At 37.3% G+C, this 26,211-nt stretch overlaps 1 protein-coding gene across 2 annotated transcripts in view; it reads right to left on the bottom strand.

The window, feature by feature from the left end:
- GRM5 (glutamate metabotropic receptor 5) overlaps nucleotides 1-26,211 on the bottom strand; it is a gene marked incomplete at both ends in the record, with an annotated part of 442,123 nt that overhangs the window by 11,397 nt on the left and 404,515 nt on the right. Inside the window, one exon of one of the 2 annotated variants that reach the window (XM_081282195.1) lies at nucleotides 3,738-3,833. The exons of the other annotated variant lie outside the window; for it this stretch is intronic. Coding sequence (XP_081138321.1) covers nucleotides 3,738-3,833 — 96 coding nt within the window. The remainder of the gene's footprint in view (nucleotides 1-3,737; nucleotides 3,834-26,211) is intronic. 2 annotated transcript variants of the gene reach the window in all.

Raw genomic sequence — 26,211 nt, 5'->3', positions numbered from 1 at the left:
CTTGGTAAAGTCAATGATTTCTAACTTCAGCTAGACTGAGATTTTGCCATCTTGTGAAAGATTTCTTTGGGAAATTGCTTTAATATTTCAAGGATTTATTATAAGATATATATATATATATATATAAATAAAAGAATGACAACAGATGACTTGAATAAATGGCTACAGGATCAATTAGGTTAAACAAAATAAAATTAATTTCTCAAGACTTATTATGTAAGCATTCACTGAGAGTCTCTTAAGGGCAGATAGCATGTGGTGTGGGCTCTGCTATTGTCATCCCTACTGGCTTCCCTGCTTCCCACCCACCCTGCACCTGGTCTAGTGTTCCTTAGAATAGTTTGTGAAATTTTCTTCTTGGAATTCTTGAAATGTGATCTTGTAACTGTGTGTCATGTTACTTCTCCTTTTCTCTCCTCTCCAAATCTAGCCTATATTATCCAGATCACAGATTGAACATCTTAATGTAACCATTTCTCCTACAGTCTCTATTAGACTTTTTTTTCTTTATTAAGAAAATAAGTATCTTTAGGATGGAGATTATTATTATCGTGTCCTTCTCTGAATATACCATGGTCCTTAAAACATTGCTGCCTACCTACAGAAAGGTTCTTGTTCTTTTATTGACTGGTTGATTGACTGAAAGAATAGACCCAGAGCAGTTTTGAATTTAGAAAACATAAGTGAACAAGATTAATTTTTTTTGCCTGAAAAATCTCAAGGTTAGTGAGAAGATACAGGCAACTATACAGTATGAGACAAAAATACAAAATACTTCATAATTATGAAACCGGACAGAGATAAGATACAGTATAAGACTTCTAGGAAGGTTTTACTAGTACTAGCCAACTTGACTCTGGGACAGTTACACCACACCTGAAGTCACAGAGTCCTGTTTGTTCCACAGTTTCATCATAGTAAATTTAAGGCCCATGAGATACAGAGCAACACTCCAGGTGTTCTGTGATTACTTGAGGTTCACTTTGTCCCTCCCTGGAACTGGGTGTTCAGGAAAGGCAATTAGCAAAGGTGTGGGGATGTATAAGAAAGAAAGAATTGTCACATAATACTAAAAGCATCTATAAACATCTCATATGCATACAGTTATCCTTGTTCCATCTTTTCAATTCCAGAGTAAGTAAATTAGGATTAACTTCTGCAACTCTGTAATACACTTTTTTTTCATAAAAGTTGTCTCCTTCACATATATTCTTTTAATCTTTAATTTAAACTTATTTCTCTTGTTTAAATGGCATTGTGTGTATATATGTGAACAAATGCATGTGTATTATATGAATAAATATGAAGCTAGAAAAAGTAAAAATGCAAAGGCCTTGTGAATTTTGGTCTATTTGTATGTCTCCAGGCCTTCTCTCTTCTTTAAGGGGAAAGTTGATTTAGAGTACTGAAGGACTTCTCTTCTTCTCTCTCTCTCTCTCTCTCTCTCTCTCTCTGTGTGTGTGTGTGTGTGTGTGTGTGTGTGGGTAATGTGTATGTGGTTTTATTGATTGCTAAGGACATGAGAAATTAGAAAGAAAGGATCATTTGTTCCCAATTAGCTTTGCTTATTCGTGGGATTGAAGTCATTACTTCAACAAAATGTTTTTTATTACAGCACACACCATTCCCTTCTTTCCTACCAGGATATATCAATGTAGTAAGTCTTGCCTTACTACAAAATGTGAGGAAACAAAAGTTAAATGATGTCTTGCTATTAGAGAAGAAATTGGACCATTTCTGGAGTAGATATATTGAATTGGCTACCTTTGTAGATCTGAACCTGAGTCAAAGAAGCTTGGTCTGTTTGATCTGGGGTTCTTTTCACTTTGTATACCACTCTCTCTGTACCCCTACCCCCATTCTCAGTTAAGACAACCTTGAGCAAATCCAATCTCTGAAAGTTCAGAAGTGAGCATTCTAAGCATTAACTAAACACTCCTAAGAACATTGCATGGTATAATCAAGACCTAATGCTTACCACAAACAGCCCATGTTGTTTCCAAGATAAATGGATTGTTTTGAAATATCAGTTTATTGCTCTGACTAAATTGAAATGATCTAGGAAACTTGTTGAGGACAGATGCCTAGATTATATCACTCATGATTTTTTCCTAGTATGTTTGATTGGCAGCCAGGTGTTCTAGGTTCAGAAACTCTAGTTTTAATCTTCAAATCAGAAGTTACTCTGCACAGAGCCCTGGAGCTCTCACTTGATGCAATCTCTTTCACTTTGTCCACCTTACATCAATGCTGTCTGCCTGATTTTTCTGTCAGTTTTTCATACTTAAATTAACAGGAGTCCTTGCTAAGTTAGTCCCACAAACTGGTCCATTGAGGCCCATCTTCCAGATATTTTGACATCCTAAGACAGCTGTATAAAGGGACTGTTGCAGAAGGCCAATAGTATCCCAATGTGCACACATATTTGCTTGCAAGGGTACACACTCTCTCAGTGCTTTGTCTCTGGAAGCCATGAACAAAGTTGGCTAAATTTAGCCAGGGCTGTGATGAATTCAAATTACGTACGTTGCACTGTTCTGAGAACCATTTTCACAAGACTGTCTTGTGAATAGTTCCACAGCAGCTGTGCAATGCAGAGTTTCTTGGAAAAAATGAGTCATTATTTTGAAAAAAGGAAGGAGCCCACCACTGAGGAAGCAAACACATGTTTGGGGGTAAAATTTGAACAGGATTCAAATATTTTCTTGTTATGCGGCTTGATGCTCTCAGCACATGCAAACAGCACATGTACACACTCTCTCCTGGCCTTCTTCTTTTCTCTAATCCAGGTTGATTTGCAACATTTTCCCTCCATACCTCTGTACCACAGCTGGATTGGGAAATACCACAACAAATTAGAAGTGGAGGCTTGATTTCTGGTGAGTGACTTCTCAATTTAAGTCTCCTTTAGCAATCTGGAACTGTTTGTTTAATGACAACCTTGATGGCCTTTGTCTTGAGAGCCCTTTCCTTGAAACCCAGTCCCATGCAAAAAAAAAGCACGTTCACTTCATGCAACACAGCTCAGTTGATGCTTACAGTTCCAAATACCCCAGTTCACTGGGTAAAACACAGTTGGAAGTGCCTGGTATGAAGGAACATGCACAGCACAGCGACAGGGAGTGTTTGCCACCAACACAAGGAAGTCAAGGAGCAGCAAAGCTACAGTAGTTAGAGGAGGATTAGCTTTCCTGATTTCATTTCAAGAAAACTCTCTTGCCCCTACAGTCCACTGGTTTGGCATGGTATTTGCCCTTGGCTCTGAGATGTTTGTATATTCAACATAGATTAATTTCCAGGCTTGTTTAGGATCAGGGGCTGGCATGGTCCTTTAATTGCAGTCCTTCCTTCACAACCAGTTCTAAACTTTTTCATTTGTTTTCTTAAGTGGTATAGTCCTGGAATGTAAATTTCCTCCAATTTCTTCCACTTTGCAAACTCCAGAACCATTTGACCAATAAGTTAAAACCCAAGAGAGAACTGACTGTTAGCTAAGGCTTCAGACATGCAAAGCGCACAACCCTGAGAAACAGCAGCACCTGGGACAAGAGGCTCCCATTCCTTTACATTAGGATGGCCTGGGTTTTGCCAATCAAACAACACAGAAACCCAATGGCGGCCCAGTTTGGACACACATTATGGGATGTTCAGCAAGACACAGTCCAGGGAGCCACTTGTTCCTCTAGCTTGCATACATTTATTTCACACCACCTCAGGCCACTCACAATTTTGCTTACCTGCTCATTGTTGCTCTCCCACCATTCCCCATACTCCCTTTGGGGGTGAAACACTCTATTTCCGACTTGTGCTGGGCCAGTCTCCTGTCTTTGTACCTGGTGAGCATGAACAAGGACAGGAGCAAACAGAAAGACGTGATTTTGTGCTTAACTACTAGGCTGAGGAAGAGCCATGACCACAAAGAGGGGCACCCCATGCCAAAACAGGGAATCCTGCTTCTCAGTGCAATGGCTGAACTGAAGTCTTTATTACGTTACTATGAAGGGAGATGGAAAACATTGGAGATGATTTTGTTACTTCTTGGTTAAACCATATGCAATCCACCCTTTAGCATTGCATATTAATCAGTGAATTCATCACATCTAATAGTCAATGGTGAAAGGAATGCAGTTCCTAGCATCTGAAAAAAGATGACTACCAATCAATAAATCAGAATTTATTTATGCATACATGTATCAGCCACTGTACTAGAACTTTACTTAAATTTAATCTGATGAATAGCTCTGTGGCAGAGTCTCTATTATTTTCATTTCCATGTTACTAATGAAGAAATCTAAAACTATAAAAATTAAGTAAACTGATCAAGACAGTTAAATAGTTGGGGTGGGTTTTGAAAAAAGAAAGTAAAAGTTTAGAACCCACACTTTAGCCATTATAATGTGCTGATTCTATTGTCATGTTTTTTTTTTAATTAAATCTTGTCACTAGCCCACCTTCACAGAGTGATACTATATCTGAATATTTATTAGACACTGGCAAACCAAAAGAAAGAAGCTATGTTCCTTTTGTAAGAGAGTCTCCCATAATCATTAAACTGAAGTTTGAGAGTCAGTGTTGAATTGAGTATGTCTTGGAATACGGCTCAAAAGGCCTTGGTATCAGAATTGACACTTCACCTCTCCTGGAGCATATTAGGTATTTCATGTAAATTAGTAATGAGATTCTCAACATCTGTCTGCTACAAGGTGCCTCAAGATGAATCCTTATACTTCCATGAGTTTTTGAGACAAAATGCTTTTGCAGAAATACTCTTTACTTTCCATGTTTAATCTGTGGAGTAGGTTAAGAAGTCTTGCTATTTCCATTTGCCAAATGAGGAACTTACTTAACTGACTTCACCAAAGTTACAAAACTGCTTGTAGAGTTTGCAGGAACCTAAGACCTGATGTTTTCTCTTATAAAACTGGACCCTGATATGATTCTACTTCTTCCATGTTCTTAGTATTTGACAGGCAATGATAAAATGAGCTACTGTCATAAGACTTGCTAACACCAATGCATTCACATTCTTTTTAGTTTCTTTTCCTGCTGTCTCAAAAGTTATATAAAACAAAATATGATAAAATCAAGATAATTATGAATCCCAAAATGTTAAAATACTTGCTAAAATAGACAGTGTTGTCCTTCTTTCACTTATTCATTATCCCATTTAAATAAAGATGGTTCATTACATTAGGGCCAATGAACATAATGGGTTAGCTTGTACAATGGACATTAGTTGAGCATCTAATAAATTCTAGGCAATGGACTTTGTACTTCAGCTATAGAGATTACATAATCTGCAGGTCCTTCCTTGTAGAGCTCATAGAATATTGGGAGAAAGCAGAAAAAAAAGGCATGTGCCCAAGTGACTTTAGATATAGGTCATAAAGAAGAGAGGAAAAGAACATTTAAGTCTTTGTTAAAGAAGCTAAAGCATCAGACAAAGCCAGACTGAGAAGTCTTTATTTTACCAAAGAAAAATTCCTCAGAAGAGAATCCTTCTGAAGTATCCATCATTGAATGACACTCTACAGGTCAATGCAAAATATTTTGTGCTTGTTTGTGAACTGAATTGCATAACCAAAATACTGCTGTGCAGCTTAACTTAAAATAGTATTAATAGAATAATAAATTATTGATGATTATTCAGTTGCTTACAAAAGGATCCTTGACATATTTTTAAAGGTCTTCTGTTAGACTGATTGCCAATTCATCATTTAAATCCTTCATAAAACTGACTTAAAATAGCTATATTTTTCATGTTCATAAGCTTTTATCCCTAACCCTCTTTTGCATGCCCCTCTAAACACTGCCTAATAACCTCCATTTATTAAAAATAAAACAAACCTCTTTTGGTAAGAGCTTTTACACACGCAAACACACAAAACAAAAACAAAAGAAACAACAATAAAATTCATTCCAATAATGCAAGAGATGTCTTAGAATTTTTGTAGTTTTCAGGTAGTTTTGTATTTAGCATGGAGTAAAAATGGCATTAATACAGCTTGGGAAGCTTATCTTTGCTTTTGGAGGTGACCCTTCTTAACTACCTGTAACTGTAATTACAGCTTTATTATGTTTACTACATGCTAAAATAGACAATGTTGTCCTTCTTTCACTTATTCATTATCCCATTCACCAATAATGTGTTGCTCAAAGTAACTAATAATGTTTCAATAGTCTTCACTGAAGATTTATAATTCTTTCCAGTTGAGTTTATTTCAGATATGTAGAACTGCTATGCTAAACATAATTTAAGACTTACAGTTTATGGCCTATAAAATTTCTTCAAGAAACTCACAGGGTAATTATTATCCCCATTTTTAAATAAGGCACTCATGACTCAAAAAGTTTTCTATGCTGGTCAAAGCCCCATAGGTAGTAAGTCACAGAAGTGGAACTTGAAATCAGCTGTTTTATTTCCAAATCCCGTGCTCTTTATTAACATCTTACTCCCTGCCCCTCATTTTATGCTTAAAAAAACCCCTCTTTTTTAAAATAGTCTGATATCACATTGGAGAGACCAAAAAGGTCATATATGAAGGTAATAGTGTGTACTTAGTGGAGCTAGGTTTGAGCACAATGTAAACTTATTTTTTAAAAGGTCAAATTTGACTACATAATGGCCAAGTAGAATAAATCACTCTCCAGGCTCCCTGCTAACATGCAAACAGAATGCCATTCCACTGCCTGGAATTTACCTAGACAGGAATACACCAGCAAGCTGAGGGCTGGGAAATGGATCTTGCTGAGATGAGCTCACCACCAGTGTGATGCATGAGATGTGGTGTGAATCAGATGATGGACAGGCAGTAGACTTCAAGAGCTGAGATGTGTCACCAAAAGAGCTGAAAGACAGTCCAAGTCAACCCTCTAGTAAAACTGATCAAAGCACTCCAGATGAAGGCAGAAGAAAAGTCATTATGGATCTTCAGTTTACAAAGAAAGAATAAAACCAAATTCTAAAACTTCACTATTATAATGTGATATTGCCAAGTAATACCCTACTTCAGTCCCATTACTCAAGCTTCTATTCATAAGTAAATAAATTGTAATGGTTTACTAAATATGCCAACAGATCTTGTAGCATCCATACACACACTGAAACACATCCATTGCCCAGACTTGAAATGCCACATTGATTCATTTAAAGGTTTCAGATTAAAAACAAAATTGAGCATGATTAATAGTCCCATAAAACAATGTCAGAAGTGAACATAAGTTTGAAACTATTTGAGAAGCTGCCAAGAAACATATTAAGCTGTGCTCTATAAAAACAAAAGGAAGGCAGAAATTGACAGGTGGGGAAGCAATGCAAATAAGCAATTAAAATGTAAAGAATCAGCTATATTGGCCCAGTAATTCTATTCATAGGAATTCATTCTAAGAAAATAATTCAACAGAAGCTCGAAGGTTTTTGCACAAAGATTTTCCCTTCAGTATTATAGAAAATGTCAGAAGCAAAACAAGAACAAACAAACCACTGGAGAATAGTTTAATAAATTAGAGTGTAGAATATAATGAAATGTGTTAAATTTTGTATTGAATAAAGCCTTTCATTTAGCTTCCAGAGAATTCCCAAAGGATGAATCTTAATCCCGCTTATGAGGAGAGTTGTTTTCAGAGATGAATCATCTTAAGTCATTGCCTTTTTGCTGTGTACTTTCCCTCAACATTTCTACTTGTTTCACAATCAATAGAAACCCAGGAAGATACAGATTTTGAAAGCAGTCCTAAGGTGCTTTACAAGCTTACACAACATTCTTAAAGGAAAAGATTTTCAGGGAGGAACTAAAGGTCAACTAGAGGGAAGGTCTCCATACGAGAATAGTACAGGCCTCAAGAATCATTTGAGAAAGCATTAACTAAAAGTTGCTGGCATCTTAGGACTTATTTCAGAAATGAGGAATTTTCAGGCAAATCATTTATTCTAAGATAAACGAGTTGTTTTCCAACAGAGATATCTCCTTACATTTTTTGTACCTGAACAACTGTAATGTCTTTGCAGACAGAAGAAACTGCATAATAATAACAGAAAGAGCTGTTATTTCCTGAACCCTGGGAATATATCAGACACCATTTAAGTGAATTTCCTCATTTAATCATTGCCATAGTCTGATTAACTAGATACTGTTATCATCCCTATTTTATACACCAAGAAGAAATAGAGCACAGGAAAATTAAGTAACTTGCCCAAGGTCACCAGTTTGCTTAATGATAATGTGTATTACATCTCACTAAAATGCCAGATACAGTAGCATTGCTATTTGTTGGGCTTGGTTCTGTCTTTAAATGGCAACTGTGCTATTTTTTTCAAACCTTTCATTCTTTTTAATTTTTACCACAATCTCCATGGCTTCAGCCCCCGCCTCTGCTCTTTCCTGAGCCTTTTCTGCCCTTTTAGAGAGGAAAACTGATTCCTCCTGGGTACTAACCTTGGTTACAATTTGCACTAGCAACTTGATTTTCTTAGTCTGGGGACAGATGGAGCTCAAACTTCAGAATTCCTCAAAGGAAGCAGTTTTTTTTCCTGAAGCTGGTGGATTACCATAACCTCTCACAACAGACCCTTGCAAGATTCCATTTCTATTTTTGTGTTTATATTTTGAGATCATTTTCTTTCTTAAATAAAGTTCACCAAATCATATGAATGTTAGGTCATACAGGCTGATATACAATAGATTATTATTCAGCCATAAAAAAGAATGTAATTGCTGGGCATGGTGGCACAAGACTGCAATCCTAGCCACTTGGGAGGCTGAGGCAAGAGGATTACAAATTCAAGGCCAGCAGGGAAATTTATCAAGGTCTGTTACAAAATGAAATAGTAGAAAGGTTGGGGATACACTCTATAGTGGAGCACTTGCCTAGTGTGCATAGGGCTTGGGGTTCAATCTAAAGTCTCTCTCTCTCACACACACACAGAATAAAATCCTATTGTTTGATACAACATGGATGAGCCTTGAGGACATTATGTTGTGACATAAGCTATGTATAGAAAGACAGGTACTATATGTTCCCATTCTCTTATTTGTAGAAGCTTTAAGTTCATCTTATACAAATTAAGAGTAGAAAAGTGACTACTAGAGCCTGGCAAGGGTATGGTGGAGGGAGAGATGGGGCTGGTAAATAGCAGCAATTCTACAGATGTGTTTTGCATTGCTGCAACTGAGAATGTGGTAAAAACAAGATTGATCACAGGCCAGTCCTACTACTTACCCAAATCTAACTCCATCTAATCTGGTCCCTTCTTTGGTGCACAGAAGTTCACTGTCTGGTTCTCCTATCTCATCAAGGTTCTTCTGTTTGACATCCTCTTTCCCCCTCACCTTCAACTTCCCGTCTTAATGCAACACATAAAGCCACTTTTCTTCCTTTTTTAAAAATTTCCTCTGTCTCTGACTGCTTACAAACAAATAAAATGTGTTTAAAAATTTTGCAAAGAAGGTTAGTTCTCATTTTCTCAGATTTTAAAATCACTGGATTTTGACAAAAACAAGGTGAGGGAGGGGTCGGGGGAGGAAGTTTGGGTGTCCTGTCAACATGTGCGAGGAGTGAAGAGCAAAGGAGAGGAGGCATGCTTAGTGGTAAGGTGGCCAAGCCTGGGAACGATGCCTGTCAGAGAGAGGCCATCTGGCAAGTCCTGGCCCACCAGGCTGCTAGAAGGAGGGGGCTAAAATCACAACTCTATGATGAGAGACTCCTTACCACTTCATTATATTCTTGAACTCATTGTTTCAAGAGTACCATTATAATAAAGGGGATTATATTTTTCCTGGCTTTAGGATAATGTTTTATGCTATCATCACACATAGTTACAACAGATGGATTTACTAATTTTGTTACTTCTAAGCAAACATCTGTCACAATAAATGACACATTCATCACAGTAAATGGAAGTGAGATGATTTTAAGTTCAAAATGGGAGATTCCTAAAGCAACCTCTAATAGTGTTTCTTAAGTACTTATGTGCCATGCACTGAACTAGGATTTGAAATGTGATCTACAGGAATTCATCATGGATGAGTGTGAGAGGCCAATATATTTATGTGGTCATACCTTGGTATTTGCAAGAGAATGTTTCGAAGATCCCTTGTAGAAAACAGAATCATAAGGTGCTTAAGTTGCTCATATAAAAGGATGTGGTATTTGCAAATAAACTATGTATATTCTTCCATATACTTCAAATCTGTAGATGACATATAATATCTGATAAAATTTAAATTCTGTGTAATTCTTTTGCTATATTGTTTATGGAATGATTATAAGAAAAAGACGTCCATATATATTGGTAATAGATAGTTTTCATTCAAATATTTTCAAACTATAGTTGGTTATAGATGCAGTACGTATAAATATGGAGGGTTCTCTCTGTATCACTCTCATCCACACACACACAACAACAACAACAACACTTGTATCTCCATATAATTATACAAAAACGCACACATATAGATACATATACAATAACTCCAAATTTTTCTAAATTGAGTGGATTTTAATTCACTCAAGTTAGGCAATGATATATCATGGAAAAATGTTCTGACTTTGGAGTTAATTAAAATGAATTTGATTCCCAGCAATACCCCTTATTAGTTGCATGATTTTGAGCAACTAATAAAACTTTCCTAAAATCCAATTGGACAATGGAAACAATAGCACTTATCTCATACAGTTGGTGTTTTATACAGATTTTCACATGTAATCTCACAAGTATATTGTGATACAGTTGCTATTATCATCCCAATGTTTCAGATAAAGAAACTGAGGCAAAGATTGGTTAGTTAGCTTGCTCAAAGTCAGGTGGTTAAATGGAGCAAAGATAGTACACATATTTGAATTGCTGAAGTCTAATTAAGGTTTGTATTCTAAAATACTAGATTAAAGAAAATAACCAAAATTACCAAATGGATGACTATTAGGAAAATAAAACTCAGTTAAACAAATAAAATGGAAGTTGGGAATGTATCTCAGTGGTTAAGTACTTGCTCAGCATGTTTCAGATCCTGGGTTCAATTTCCAGTACTGAAAAATATATAAAATAAAATCCAATAAATCAAGTAGAAGGCAATGAATAAAGAAGAGAAGGAAGAAGAGCAAGCATACATTATAGGTGCTGCACTTGGAGCTTCCCATACATTGTATCAACTATCCTTGGAAACCTGAGATTATCATTATGACCTTATTTAAAGGAGAACTATGATTGACATAGTTGATGAGTATTGGTGTGGGAATTCAAAATGAAGTGCTTATGACGATAAGGAATATACTTAGATACATATTGTGCTCCTTCTAGACACCTGACATAGAGAATATTCTTCACAACCTCACAATACAAGGAGTTTAGAATCTAATTAAGATGGCAAGCATGACCACCACAGTCAGTTACACAGCACTGAATTAATCCACTGTGAAGGTAACAACACTTACATGTAGCTAGAAAGAAAAGATCAGACTAGGACTAAAATGGAAAAGGTCATGGTAGAACTAGAACTTACCCTGGTCTAAGAATATGCCATGCACAATTATTATGTGCTAAATGTGTAAGTGGTATGAACAGTTAACTGAAAAAATAATGTGTTCTTTTTCTGTTATCTTTCTTTCTAGGGCCTAAGAGAAGTGAAAGTCTTAGCTTTGTCCTTCATGCCTAGAAAGAAGGCAGGGTTACTCTTGACAATACCTAAAGTATGGGAAATCCGCCTACATGCATATATTGGAGTTTTACTTTGCCATAGTGAAGAATGGCAGTTGCTGGTAAATGGATGGAAATAAAGAACATCAAGCTACGTGAATTATGCCAGAATCAGGAAATCAAAGGTGGAGTGTTTTCTCTCATATGTGGAAACTTAAGCAAAACCAAAGAAAAAAGGTGGGAGGATCAGATATCATAAAGGCATAAGTTTTAGAATATAAAACAAACAAAAATAAAACCACTTGTAATTTTATCAAATACTTTATTTCGATATCTATTTGTAAAAAATAGAATTATTGTATGATATGATTTGGAAATTTGCCTTGTGTCACACAAATTTGGTATAAATCATTTTCTATAAAATTTAACCATTGAAACAACAAAAGAAGATGCAGGGAAGATTATTAGAGTAGAAGATGTATAGCAGGAAAGGAGAGACAGAAAAGAGAAAGAAACGAGGAATGAATTTTGAAAAATCACACTATGTGCACATATGGATATACCACAGGGAATTTCACCTTTAAGCATAAGTAGAAAGAAACAAACAAAAATAAACAAACAGAATGGGTAAAAGGAAGATCAGTAGAATAAAGGAAGGAGAATAGGAGAAGGGTGAAGGAGAGAGAAAAGGAAGAATAATATAGTGAAATTGAATTCTATGTACATATGATTTGGGGGGGATGAACTCAACTACAATGTATAATTATAATGCTCTAAAAATAATGAAACAGGGTCAGGAGATGATGAGAAAACAGGAGTGTATAGGAGAAGGGAGGATGGACATGATCAAAACTAGATTATACATGTATGGAAATGCCACAGTGAAATCCATTAATTTGTAAAATTGATATGTATGTATAATTATAATAATTTACAAAGAAAGAAAGAAGACAGATGTGGAAAGAGGAGATGGAGGAAAACACTGGAGAAAACTCACTGCCTTGTTCAATGTTATGTTCATCACAAATAAAATACAGGATTGTAGCTTCCTGAAGTCACAGACCTCATAGGTATCCTAGTGCACAAAACAGCAACAGGATTTGTTAAAAATATGTTCTTGCCCAGTGTGGTTGTGCATGCCTGTAATACCAGTGTCTCAGAAGGCCCAGGCAGGAGGATTGCAAGTTCAAAGCCAGCCTCAGCAACTTAGTGAGGCCCTAAGCAATTCAGCAAGACCCTGTCTCTGAATAAAAATATAAGAGGAAAGGGCTGGGAATATGGTTCAGTAGTCAAGTACCCGCTGAGTTCAAACCCAGGTACCAGGAAAAAAAAAGGGGAGGGGGTGTGAACATTCTCAATGAAAGAATGAATTAATCAGAAGGAAAAAAAAGATGGATTATTTCAGGGAAGAACTATAGAAAACAGGGGGAGAGAGGAAACACCACAATTAGGATCCATATCATCTGGTTTTCTTTCTTTGAGGCTTTTGTTATCCCTTCTCAATAATGAGAGTGCTGTAACTGTCCAATGAATGCTGATTTCCATATAATTACTTCTTTTTGTGTGTGTGTGTACCTCTAGTGTCCCCTCCATAGACTTAAATACTTACAACTCTTTACTGACATTTGTTTATATCTCTACTATGAGGAGAGGAGTTATGTGTGGGAAGGACAGTATTTTATTCATTTTTATATATCCCTTTCTTAAAATGTCATCAAGCCATGATAGACAATGTGGGAAATAATGGTCCTCAACAGATGCTACCTGTTCATTATTGCTGGGGTAATAACCATCACTGAGCAGGGAATCCTGCTTTCTTTGACATCTGGCCAACTATTCTCTTTCCAGCCCACATGGTTTTGATGCCTGGTGCACAATATAGGCCTTTCTACTCCTAATATTGTTGACTACCTTTAACTCACTAAGTTTAACTTCTGTTTCATTCTCCGTGAATGTGTGCATTGCCCCCTTGTGTTTCCTTTTGTCAAGCTCCTCAAGAGCCCCTGCTCTGGCATTTCTCCCCCTCCTGTGAGGCTCTGCTGCCCTCTAGGGGGCCTTGTATCATATACATCTCAGGACCCAGGGGACCTGCACTTGAGAGCACAGCCCTGGTAGCAGTGTCACGCCCCAGCAGTGCAGCCAAATGCTAGGAATCTTTAACCTACTCCTACATGCCCTAGTTTAGAAACCTGTGGCTGTATAGCCTATTCAGTTCAGGAACACAGACCAAGCATAAGCAAGTAAGTGGGGTGCCAAGAACTGCCCATCACAAATAAAGGCTTGTTGGAGGCTTGCATGGGGTTTCAGTGCTCTTAGTACCAACAGCGTCCCTAGCTATGAGTGTCCCACCTGCATCTGGTATCTTGAATATGATAACAAAGTTTATGCAATGGAATCCAGCAGCCAATAATGAGAGTGCTATAAATGACCAATGAATGCTGATTTCCACCCTTGCGTGGTCCAGGGAGACAAAGAACTTCCTCAAAGAGATGGAGCCTGCCAAGCACAGTGCATATACCTGTAATCTCTGTAGCTCAGGAGGCTGAGGTAGGAGGACTTCAAGTTCAAAGTCAGCCTCAGCAATGGTGAAGCACTAAGTAACTCAGTGAGACCCTATCTCTAAATAAAATACAAAATAGGGCTGGGGATATGGCTCAGTGGTCAACTGCCCCTAAGTTCAATCCCTAGTAGTCCCCAAAAAGAAAAGAGATGGAACCTGTGAGCACTTTTCATTAATTCCCAGCAAAAATTGGTTGCTTGCCTGATGTTGACTCTTAACCATTCTCCTTGGCATCTCTGTAACTATTGGCCACTCCTTCATTTTTGAAGTATTCTTTTTTTTTCCTTTCATGGTACCATTGATCATCTGGGTCTCAGGTGATTCAGGTGATACTAACCAAAAAATTCTTTGTCCAGCTCTCAGATTTTATTTACCTCGTCTCTGGGCTCTTTCCTCTATTCTCCCAAATTGTGCTTCAAATCCCAAACTCTAATTTTTCACAGGTTTCCCAGCAGCTTCTTGGATTTGTCCACTTAGATGACTCTCAGAAGTCTGAAATTTAACAATTGCCAAACCAAATACATCTTTCTTCAAACCTGTTCTCTTTTATTCTTACCACCCCATCTCAATGTTTTTCTCATTGAATCATATCATCATCAAATACAGATGCTCCCCTAATTCTACCCTTTTCATTTTAGACTTCAGTCAGGACTTCTCCAAGCTCATAGGACAAATTATTTCAAACTTAATTCTTATACATATATATTCAAATTTAATTATTGATTATCCCCTTAAAATATCTCCTCCCCAAGACTGAATTGCACTGGTTCAAATACTATTAAATAGAAAAAAACCTATCAATCATCTTTAATTTTTTAAATTTCCTTTATACATAACATCAAATCAATCATTAAGACTCATCATTGTAATTTCTAGTTGAAGTGATCAGCCTCTTAAATCAGATGATTTTCTCACTTCTCTTCTCCTTGTTCTGCCTTCTATTCTATCTATAGAAACCAGAAGTCTCTCTTTCACATACTAGTCTTATCATGTAATTTCTCTTCTCAAACATACTGACATTTCCTGTCACGCTCAGAACAAAACAAAATCTGTACCTCACCTGGTCTGATCCCCGAAGACCACTCTACATTTTCCTCCTTCCATCATTTCCTTTTCTAGTGATATTCCAACCACAAGGACTTTTCTGCTCACCCTCTAAAATGCCAGTTTGGTTCCTGCCTTAAGGTCTTTTCCTTTGCTCTTCTCTCTCCCTCTACCACCCAGATCTCTGTGTTCTTATTTCACTCTTCTCTATCTTCAATGTATTCGGAGGGGCTGCTTGGGATACTATTTCTTTTTAAAATTTACCCTTTTTAGTTATATACAACACAAGGTTACACCCTGACATTATCACAAAAGCATGGAACACAACCTGCTCCAATTAAGTCCCAGCACTACCCCACCACCCCCACACCACTGCTAGCTCCCTCTACTTCAGGATACCATTTCTAAAAATATATGAAATCACTCCCAATTAACCTCTCTCTAGTATCTCATCTTGCTTCATTTTTCTTTACAGCAATTAACATTATGCATCTGTTTATAGTTTATTGTCATTGTCTCTATTGTTGAAGTTCCGTCAGGGTTGAGATTTTGTTTTGTTCACCACTTTATTTTTAAAACTTAAAACATTTCCTGGTAAACAGCACACTATCAGGAATAATTGCCAGTGTACTAGTGAATAAAATCAGTGTTATGGTTCGGATGAAGAGTCCCCCCAAAGCTCCTGTTTAATGTAGGAATATTCATCTTTTAGATGATTAGCTTATGAGAGCTGAAACTAATAAGTTCATTCTACTTTGAAGGGACTGACTGACTGGTGGTAATTGCAGGCAGGTGAAGCATAGCTGGAAGAGGTAGATAACTAAGTGCTTTCCCAGGAAACATGCATCTTCCCTGTGACCCCTTCTCACTCCTGCTCCTTCCTGACTTCACTGATCTGAGTACAGGGCCCTTCCCCCATATGTGTTCCCTTACCTTGGGCCCAGAGCAAGAGAGACAGCCATCTATGGACTGAGACCTTTGAAACTGTGAGCCCAATAAACGTTTCCTTCTCTAAGTTGTTGTTGGATGTTTTGGCCAAAGCAATGGGACAGTTGACTAAAACAAGATATTAAAATATAGTGCAAATTCCTTAGAATTTTCCTATGATCTGTTTCTAAGACATTTGCTTTATCTTCAATAAGATGAATGTGTGTGTGTGTGTGTGTGTGTTAATGGTAATAGCCATCTAAGTGAATGATCATCTTTAATATGTTTAGTATTTCTGTGGACTACCTAGTGAATGGTGAAGAATGACATTATAGATGGCATAAACTGGAATGGGTAAGATGAATGAGAATGAGTTTCATGTACAATTTATACTCTGTAGAAACAGCAATGTACAAGCACTGATTTAGGTCCATGTGTGCAGCAGCTTGATTTTTGAAGAAAATTTAGGCTTAAAAGAAACATGAGATAAAGCTGAAAAGGTAAGAAAGGTGATTCCATAAAGACCCTTGAGTTGCCAGACATGTATTTTTTAACAGAAGAGAAGAGAGACTAGAGAGTTTGGAGTTGGTCAGATGTTTGGATTTTTCACTCTTGTGTTAGTTCAGACATGTAGAGATAAGCTATTCTAATTTGTACAGCAGTTGTGGGAATAAAAATGAACATAAAAAGCAAACCATTTAAAAATAACCTGCTATAGCACCTTTGTTTTTTTAAAAAAATATTTTTAGTTGTCAATGGATCCATCTATCTATCTATCTATCTATCTATCTATCTATTTATTTATATGCAGTACCGAGGATCAACCTAGGGACTCATACATGCTAGGCAAATGCTCTACCACTGAGCCACAACTCCAGTCCCTCACTGTAGCATCTTTTTATCTTTTATTTTTTTAGTTGTTGATAGGCTTTTTAATTTTATTTATTTAAATGTAGTGCTGAGAATCAAACCCAGTGCCTCACACATGCCAGGCAAATGTGCTACCACTGAGCCAAAGCCCCAGCCCCACCATAACATCTGATACATGATTAAATATTAGTTAATTTAAAGACAAGGAAAAATAAGCATGGCTACTTTTTGAAAGTGGGAGGTAGGAGAGTTTGATACATTTAACAAAAACATGAAAAGAAGAAATCATGGAAGAAGAATTTACTGATATAAAAGAGGATGTTATACTGTAGTTATGAAATAAAGCAATGAAATCATGCCTATTGCATATGTTTTGTTGTCTTTGGAAGGGGCCTGATTACTAATCAGGAAAATAAATGCAGATTTAGGACCAATAAAAAAGAAAATAAAAGAGAATGTTAGTCAACTTTGCATCACTGTGACTATTACACCCAACAAGAACAATTTAGAGGAGGAATATTTTCAGTTTTATAGGTTCAGTCCATGGTGAGCTGACTCCATTGTTCTGTGCTTGAGGTGAAGCAGAAAATCATGGCATAAGTACATGGCAGAGGAAAGTTTCTCTGCTCAAGCAGCTAGGGAATAGAGAGAGCTTCAGTGCCAAGAGCAAGGGATAATATAATCCACAAAGGCAAACCCCTAGTGACTTACTTCCTCCAGCCATGCCCTACCTGCTTACAGTCACCACCCATTAATCCATTAAAATTGTTAATCCATCAGGTGGATTAATCCACTGATTAGGTTATAGTTCTCACAATCAAATCACTTCATGTCTGAATATTCCTACACATGAGCTTTTGGGAAACACTTCATATCCAAACCATAACAATGAGTTTGGGGTGTATTGAGGTTGAGGTGATCATAGGTATGAAAACATAACTGCCCCCTTGTCATTTTCAGATGCACAACTAGGGCTCCAGAAAGGACAATACATGAGAACTGAGAATGTAACGATGGTTGTGTGTTCCAAAAGGAAGTGAAGTAAAAAGTAGTTGAGGACCATGGATTGGCTGCTGGTAATACCTACAGTTAGGAGACAGGGGGCAGCCTCACAGGGCTTCAAATTCTATTTTGGTAACCCCTGTTACCTCTTACTGAAATGCTTATGTGCTCAGCTTAAATATTTTGACTTAGCCTTCTTTTCCATGCTAGGTCCTCTGCGAGTTTCTTTAATATATCACTGAGAGTTGAACTCTATACCTGATTCCCTCTTTTGAGATCAACAGGAACATACATTCAGTTAAGGAGTAATGATGGATACAAGGAGGTGCAGTGGGAAGAGCACAAGGAGTAGGCTGTCAGTCATAAGCTCAAACTGGCTTAATTACAATCCAAGTGTACAATCTTAGAACACATGTTCCTTCTCTCTCAGTTTCAGTTTTCGCAGCTATAAGTAACAGTAGAGAGCTTATTTTAGCCCAACAGCTAGAGAAAATGATAGCCTTATTTTCCTTGTTTATTTCTTCCATCTTCTATACCTAAGGAATGGAGCTTGAGGGAAGATTAATTAACTCACAGAATTATGCCTCAGGCATACTTTTCTCTGATATGAAATTTTATGTTCTGAAAGAGATATGACTTGCATGCCCCAGATATGTTGCAGCTAGACCACTTCCAAGCAGGGCTAATTCAAAGAAAGGAAATATTTCTTAAAATGGTATTTCAAACACTTGCTGGTTTACCTCACTACCTAATTTTTATCAGTTAATCAAAAATATTTTAATGAGATTCAAGTAGTAACAAATGTGACCACTAGTATCACATACAAATTAAAATTCGTTGTAATCACAGCATTCCAGAATACCAATTCATTATACAGAGGGAGTGTTTTATATGCAATTCATCATAATCATCCAGACATAGTCTTTTATAGCTCCACAAAGATATTTCAATTATTGCAGAGCCAAACCATTTAATTAATCATTTGAAAGCATTTCTTTCTCCAAAGTAAAATATCTTAAATATATTATCCATAGCATTGTAACCCACCCACAACCCTGGTATATCACCAGGCAGTGGTATGGGAGACTGGAACAGTTGACTTATCTCCTTGGAAAATGAACTATTGAGTACCGATTCGTCATGAGGGGTTAAATATTCTCTAGAGAGCCTAGAAAAGTAAATTTTTGTTGTTCACTGAATAGAAATTTCTTAGAGAATTTTCTTAAAAAAAGACACTGTTAGTTGCTAGTGAGCTAGAAGACAATGCTAGGAATTAGTTGCTAGGAGATAGAAGGCAATGCTTACAAGAAGCTTACAACTTGGGCAGGGGAAAGGGTTAGAATGGGCAGGCAGGAAACTTGGGATCCTTTGAGGACAGTTCTGGTTTGCAAGGCTAAGAAATTACAGACACAAACCAGGCCGCAAAAAGATCAGGCTGACTCCTGTGTAAGCAGAAAAAACAGATAGTTGAGATATCTACTTTCTGGTACCCAGACCCGTCTCTAAAAAGGGGCCAAAGTAACCTGATTGTACCAAAAAACATGTTACGAACTGTGGACATGAGTACCTTACCCAGAATTGAGTCAGGAGCTAGCTTCTTTAACCCTGCAAATCTATATAAACCCCTAGTCACTTTCCAGTATCCATCCCTCTTTTGGGACCCCCCACTCCCTTTTGAGAACTCATAATTCCTTTTACGTTGCTCTTACCCTTGTGTCTGTGAATTTTATTCTTTACATGTGTGAGACAAAGAACACAACCCCATGTTCTGTGCTAAAAAATGCAGAAAAACACAAACCAATATTAATTATCCCAATTTTACCATGACACATTGTATACATGTATTAATTTGTCCTACTGTACCAATAATTATGTACAGTATTATGTCAATTTTTTTTATTCTCTGAGATGGGGATCCCACTATATTGTCCAGGCTGGTCTCAAACTCTTTAACTCAACTGATTCTTCTGCTTAGCCACCTATGTAACTGGTATGACAGGTATTGAACACTATACTTGGCCATCATAAAATAAAAGGAAACACAATATATACAACCTGATGAGTTCTAGGAAATTCAGAAAGTCCAATAAATATAGTTTATAAAAGAGTTGTTATATTTGGGTTAGGAAATAGAAGGTTATAAGGTGTTTTCTAGGTAAAAGGAATAAATAAATACAGGCATTAAAAGAGGCAGGAAGTACACTATTTACATAGGCTGGAAGCACACTGTGTACCTAGGCCTACCAACTAATGAAATGGCTGAGGCATGATGCACAGGGGAGACTGTTGCAGCTTGGCTCTGTAGAACTGTATGTGTTTTCAGGCTATTAGAGGAAGACTGGTGGGACATTATGGGTTTGGTGAGGCAGGTTAGCAGCTCTATCCAAGGTTTTTCAGGTCAAATCATCAAGGAACCAGGTCATCAAAGTTTTGAGCCTTGGGAAGAAATTTTAGATTTTACAAAGGAATCTATACACACTGAAATCAATTTGAAGGTTGAGTAATTTGTACTTTTAGGAAGATCACTCTGGCAGCTGTGAAGACAGGGTGGCATAATATTTGGGACATCATGTCAATAATTCATAGATTAGGCAATGAGGACCTAACACATAGTGGTATTGGTGAGAATGCAAAAGATATAAAACATGTTCAGGAAATGACTGCTAAGGTGTGAAAGGTCAGGAGAAGTAAAATAATTGCAACTTTTTTTCCCCCAAAGAGAACATATAAGAAGAAACTTCAATGATAAGGTGTGGAGAAGTGACAATGAAGTAATTTAATTTCTAGGTCAAAATAGTATTTTCTTTTGATGACCTGTCTTATATACACAAAATATCTTATTATCAAATAAAGTTGGTTCTGATAATGGACTTAAATATTTGCATGAAATAGGTGCTTAAGAAATATCTGTTGACTTGAACTGTACCTGATCACTTATAAAAATATACCTCTCAGTATCACACACCTTTTTAAAGAGAACAATGTAGAAATAGTGTTTATTTGTCAAAAGGAAATGAAAATATGTCATAAGTGATAACAATGAAACCATGTACTTAATTTGTGTCTGTTCTTAGGATATGTGTCTCATTCTACCAATTTTGTTAGAATCAGTGCTGTCTGCAGTACTCACACATTTCAGCAAGAAATTAAAATATTCTTCATGTATATACTTGCTTTCATGACCAAGCCTATTCTTGTGGGACTTAGCTGAGTCATAATGCAAAAGAGTTCTCTAGACAGGCTTTAAGTTAACCTGGAAAGAGAACGTGGTAAGGAAAAGGGCTAGCAGAAGAAAACCGGTCAGTGAGCGATCGTTTACTTTTACAAGGAGTTAACAGAAAGATGCCTGGCCAAAATCAAATTACAGCAATGACAGTTTCTCAAACATATGTATCAAGTCTCACTCTCATTGATTCCTATGAAGGATTTACTACCCTCTTAAATACAATGTTAGTGTTTATTTAATGTTAATGTTAAGGTAGTTGAAATCATGAATTCTAGAGCCAAACTACTTACTTGGGATATAATGCTTTTTACCTGTAGGTATCTGGGCAATTTGCTTAAATTCACTATCTTTCAATTTCCTTATTTATAAAATGGCCATACTTATGTTATCTACCTCCTGGAGTTGTTTTAATAATTCAAAAGTATCAGATCCTAAACATTGACAATATTACTGGACACATCACAAATGTTCAGTAAAAGCTAGCTTTCAGAGTCAACATCCTCCTCCTCACCGTCCCTATTCTACGTCCTGCTGCCCTCCACCTCTCCTCCTACAGGTTCTATCTATTTAAACTTTGGCTGGTGTGTCTAGGAGTCTTATTTTAAAATCAGGAACTGCTTGATTCCATTCCCAGTATCCTTTCTCCCTTAATTTCCATTAGCAGACCCCCAACATCTTCCAGTGCATCAAGATCTTAGGGATGAAGAGTTGTACACTAACTCATTAAAATTCATGGATTGCAAAAAGTTAACTGCTCTTTTACCATGTTTTGTTCCCCTCCAGAAATGGAGTGACAAAACATGTGATAGGAGCTTTTCCTTTTGAAGGCCAAACTTCAGAAAGAGCCATGAATTCTAGAGCTAAAGATCTTAACCTCATCAGCTGAGTTCAAAACCTGGTTTAGCCCTTCAACACTTCAGTTCTTCATCTCTTTCATCTGTGGTGTACTCATCACGACAAGGGGCATAACACACCTTCCTTGCAAAGTTGTTGTAAGCATATGGTATACATAGGCACATGGTGCAGTGACAATTAATAGAAGATCTTAGTAGTAGTAGTGAGTTTGACTCTGAAGAAGCAGCACTGGAAGTGAGAGGCATTTCTGGTTTCAAAACTGAAAGGTAGGAGAATATTTAGGCAAGATTCCTTTATGGTGTGTGAAACAAATATATATGTTTTTAGAATCTGATATCAACATTCTAGAAGATGAGACTGATTTTTTCCAACTGCTATATGCCACATCATTTTTACAGGTATGGAAATGTGGTATCTGTGATGATGAGAAAGCCAACTGATAAAATTGGGAAGTTTGTGTTAGGAACCTTCTTCAGCTGGTACAACTTGGAATACACACATCTACTATTAGCACTGCTCCTGCAAAGGTGTGTTTCTGGGTCCTCACATGAAGCTCTCAGTACAAGCTTACAGGGGCAGTCCTCCACCACTGCTACACAAGCATAGATGCTCTTTCTCACTGGATCTGCCCAGATAACCTGTCTGCCACCTAGTGGACAGGAAAGGGACCTGGTCTGCTGACTGCTAGGGGCTGAGGTGAGGGTGGTTGGGGGAAGGAAACAAGGACAGTAGGAGAAAGTCTGTAAACATTTGACACATAAGGTCTGGCTCTTCACTAGCACCGCTAAGGATGGTCAGAAATGCCCTGGAGTTTAAAGGCTGTCTGCTCCTTTCAGCCCAGAGCTCGCCGTCTGTCTGGCACTATTCTCCCTGGAGATGCAGTCACAAAGCAGTGTCTGCACAGTGAATACAATTAAATGAAAGGCTCTGGAAATGTCCAAGGGGAAATTAGATAACATGTGCTTTGATGCAGGGATTTGGAGTTTGAAGGTGAAAAAGAAAGGCAAGACAACAGAAGGCTGCATCTGCTTAGCTCCAGTTCAGCACATTAGCATTCTGCTAATGGGCCTGTAAATTCTTTGCTGAAGTCAATTTGCTCAGTTTTTTTCGCAAGTACCATGAGAAATTTTCAAACATCCTTTAGATTAAAACAAGTCCTAAAGTTAGAATTCTGTTGTTACTGAATGTTGAAATCATGTATTTTCTTGTATTTTCATTAGTAAATCAACCAAAGTGGAAAGTGTTTACTAGTCCATTTGGGATAAAGCATTTGGTTCTAATTTTGCTGTCCTGGAAGGCAGGACTAGCTCTGAGCATGAAGGACAAAAACTGACTTTTGCCCTAGTCCATTCTCAGCAACAGGCTGCACACCCAATGGCTGGTGGTTCCTAAGAGACTTGTCCACAGTTCACTCTGAATTCAAGTTTCTTTCATTTCTGTGCATCTTTGTGTAATGTCATAATGCTTTTGCCTGGATCAGAGCATACCTGATTCTCACTAACAGGTCAACTGTGACCCTGTTCTTTTCAGCTTCTGACCAAGGCTTTGGTGGGCTCCAAAGTGAAGAGGACAGGACACAGCATAGGAGAGAGTTAATGTAGATAGTTTACTACAATGCAGATTTGTTTCCCCTTGAGGAACATGAGGAGGAGTATTCAGGAGAACTTGGTCTCCTTTGAACCTCCTGACTTGCTACAACAGCATCTACTCAGAGCCAACTCAGATATCAGTTAGGAGAATGTTCTTTCCCTCAGTGGCCTCTGATAGAGTAATTGTGTTGAAGCTGTGGCATGAAGACAGCGACCTTTGTGATACACACTCAGAAGTTTTGGGTGAGGAAGACAAAATATTCTCTCCCTTTACCTGATCCAGTAGTCTGTTTTTAGTGAGTTTTATAGTCAAGATAGAATCATTCATGTGGGATCCAGGTTTTACAAACATATACCAGTTGCTTATTGTTTTTGTAACAAGTGACCACAAACTTAGAGTCATAAAATATTATCTTATAGTTCTGGAGATCAGGAATATGAAGTGGCTTTCATGAGCTACAGTCATAAAGACAGTAGGGCTGTGTTCCTCCTGGAAGCTCCAGGGACAACTCATTTCCTTGTGTTTTCCAGCTTCTAGAGGCTGCCTGCATTCCTTGGCTTCTAGACTCTTCCTTCATTTTCAAAGCCAGGAAAGGGATATTTTCAAATCTCTGACTCTAATACTCCTTCTTATAAGGGCTTCTTATAAGGGAGAATTTGGATGAATGTTTTAGAGACATCTTTGAGTCTGCTGTAGAATTTACTTGGTGAATTGAGTGGAAAGTATACTTAATAACCAGCAAAAAGCCTCTTCTGATAGCAATGTTATTATTTACCCTCAGGTAGCCAGGCAATACCTAGAGTTTAATGAGTTTGCAAAGCAAAAAGCATAATATCAAGCAAACAAGAATGAGGGAACAATTACCCACTTGATATATTCTCTTGAAAGCTTATCAGTCCTGCTATTATAGAAAGAATATGGCAGTTAGATTCGGACAATCTTGGGTTTGAATCTTATTTGTGCCCCTTACCAGTAATGTAATCTTGGACAGATCACTTAACCATCTTAGCTTTGACTTTCTCACTTTTAAAACAGATATACTAATGATAGCTGATTCATGTGGTTGTTGTGAGCTTAGTATATATGAGACCATGGTTTTCAAAGGAAACCTATAGTGTGATTCCTATACCAGCAACATCGGTATTACTCGGGAGTTTGTTAAACATGCAAACTCTCTGGTCCCACCCTAGATACATTGAACTAGAAACTGTGGTTTGAAGAGCTTGAGTCCATAAAAATAATAATATGCCAAACACATGGAGTAATGTTCCACCCATGATTTGGACTCTCTTAACAAATACCGGCTGTAATTATTTTTTTCACTGGGTGCTTTGTTATAATTATTCACCACACATTGCTTTTCAGTTATTGTTTGTTTTGGAAGAGCAAGGTCAGTGACTGATTGATGTCTGATGTTTGTTCACCAAGTCATGGTCTCCTTTTTTTATCAAACTAAAAATGTCACATAAATAAATAGGGAAGATGCCTTATTTGTTTGAATTTTTGGCTATGCCATTTTAACTCAGCAGTGGGGAAGACATGCTCTCTCTGGTAGCTTTAACTATCTGGAGTATGCTGTCATGATATCAGAAAGCAAGACCAAGAAGCAAGTTTGTGCACATGAGAGGTGTTGTGAATATTTTATTCAATTTTTTTTTAAAAACTAAGTGAACAATAAATGCACAAACTTGCCTCACCAAAGACAATTGCATATTATGTAATGCATAAAATTTACCACAGTGCTTCATCATTTAATTTCTGCATAATTAAGATGAAGCCACATGTTCTGGACCAAGTTAAAAATTATGTTTTTTTAAAAATAAAAAATATCAATCCATGGACAAAACCACAATAGGAATAAAAAAAAAAAAACAGCGAAATCCCCCAAACCACTTTTAAACTCTGAGGAAAGCATTACTGGGAGAAAAAAAATAAAGCACTTATACAGAACTTTATAAAAACCTACCACCTAAGAATATAATGAAAAATTTGAGGGTCATGTCCCTGTAGGATATAGCAATGATTCACTAGTAATTCTAGCAGATTTACAAAGTCAAATATTTCCGTTTCAGTGACTTTCTTGAAGAATGAAGTCATGGAACCTATTCTTCCATTATGTCACCAGAGTTGTGTAGTTGGTGGAATTGAACTGAGATGACCCCATGATTAGGAAAAAGGAAATGGACATCTCCTAGATCTGGACTGTGAGATATACTCTGTATCATGCTCCCAGAGACCCCATGAGATGAATATTATCCCTGTTTAGAGGCTCAGAGAGTTCAAGTGCTTTGTCTGGGGTCTGGCTTATAAGTGGCAGAGCCAAGAATGGAATACGTGACTCTTAGGCAAGGCTGAATTCCCTGTACCACACTACTTTCATGATGCCATCTTGCCAAAGCTGCATCTTGTTTACCAAATAAGAAAAGTGTTTGGTATAGATTCCAAAACCGGTCACCTGTAGGACCCTTTCTCTGGGATTAATATCAGTATCAAAATATGGCAGAA

The sequence above is a fragment of the Spermophilus citellus genome (assembly GCF_964194105.1).
Source record: "Spermophilus citellus genome assembly, chromosome: 2".
In the NCBI taxonomy this organism is placed as follows: Eukaryota; Metazoa; Chordata; class Mammalia; order Rodentia; family Sciuridae; genus Spermophilus; species Spermophilus citellus.
The sequence above is the reverse complement of the archived record's forward strand: the minus strand, read 5'-3'. Positions and strand labels throughout refer to the sequence as shown.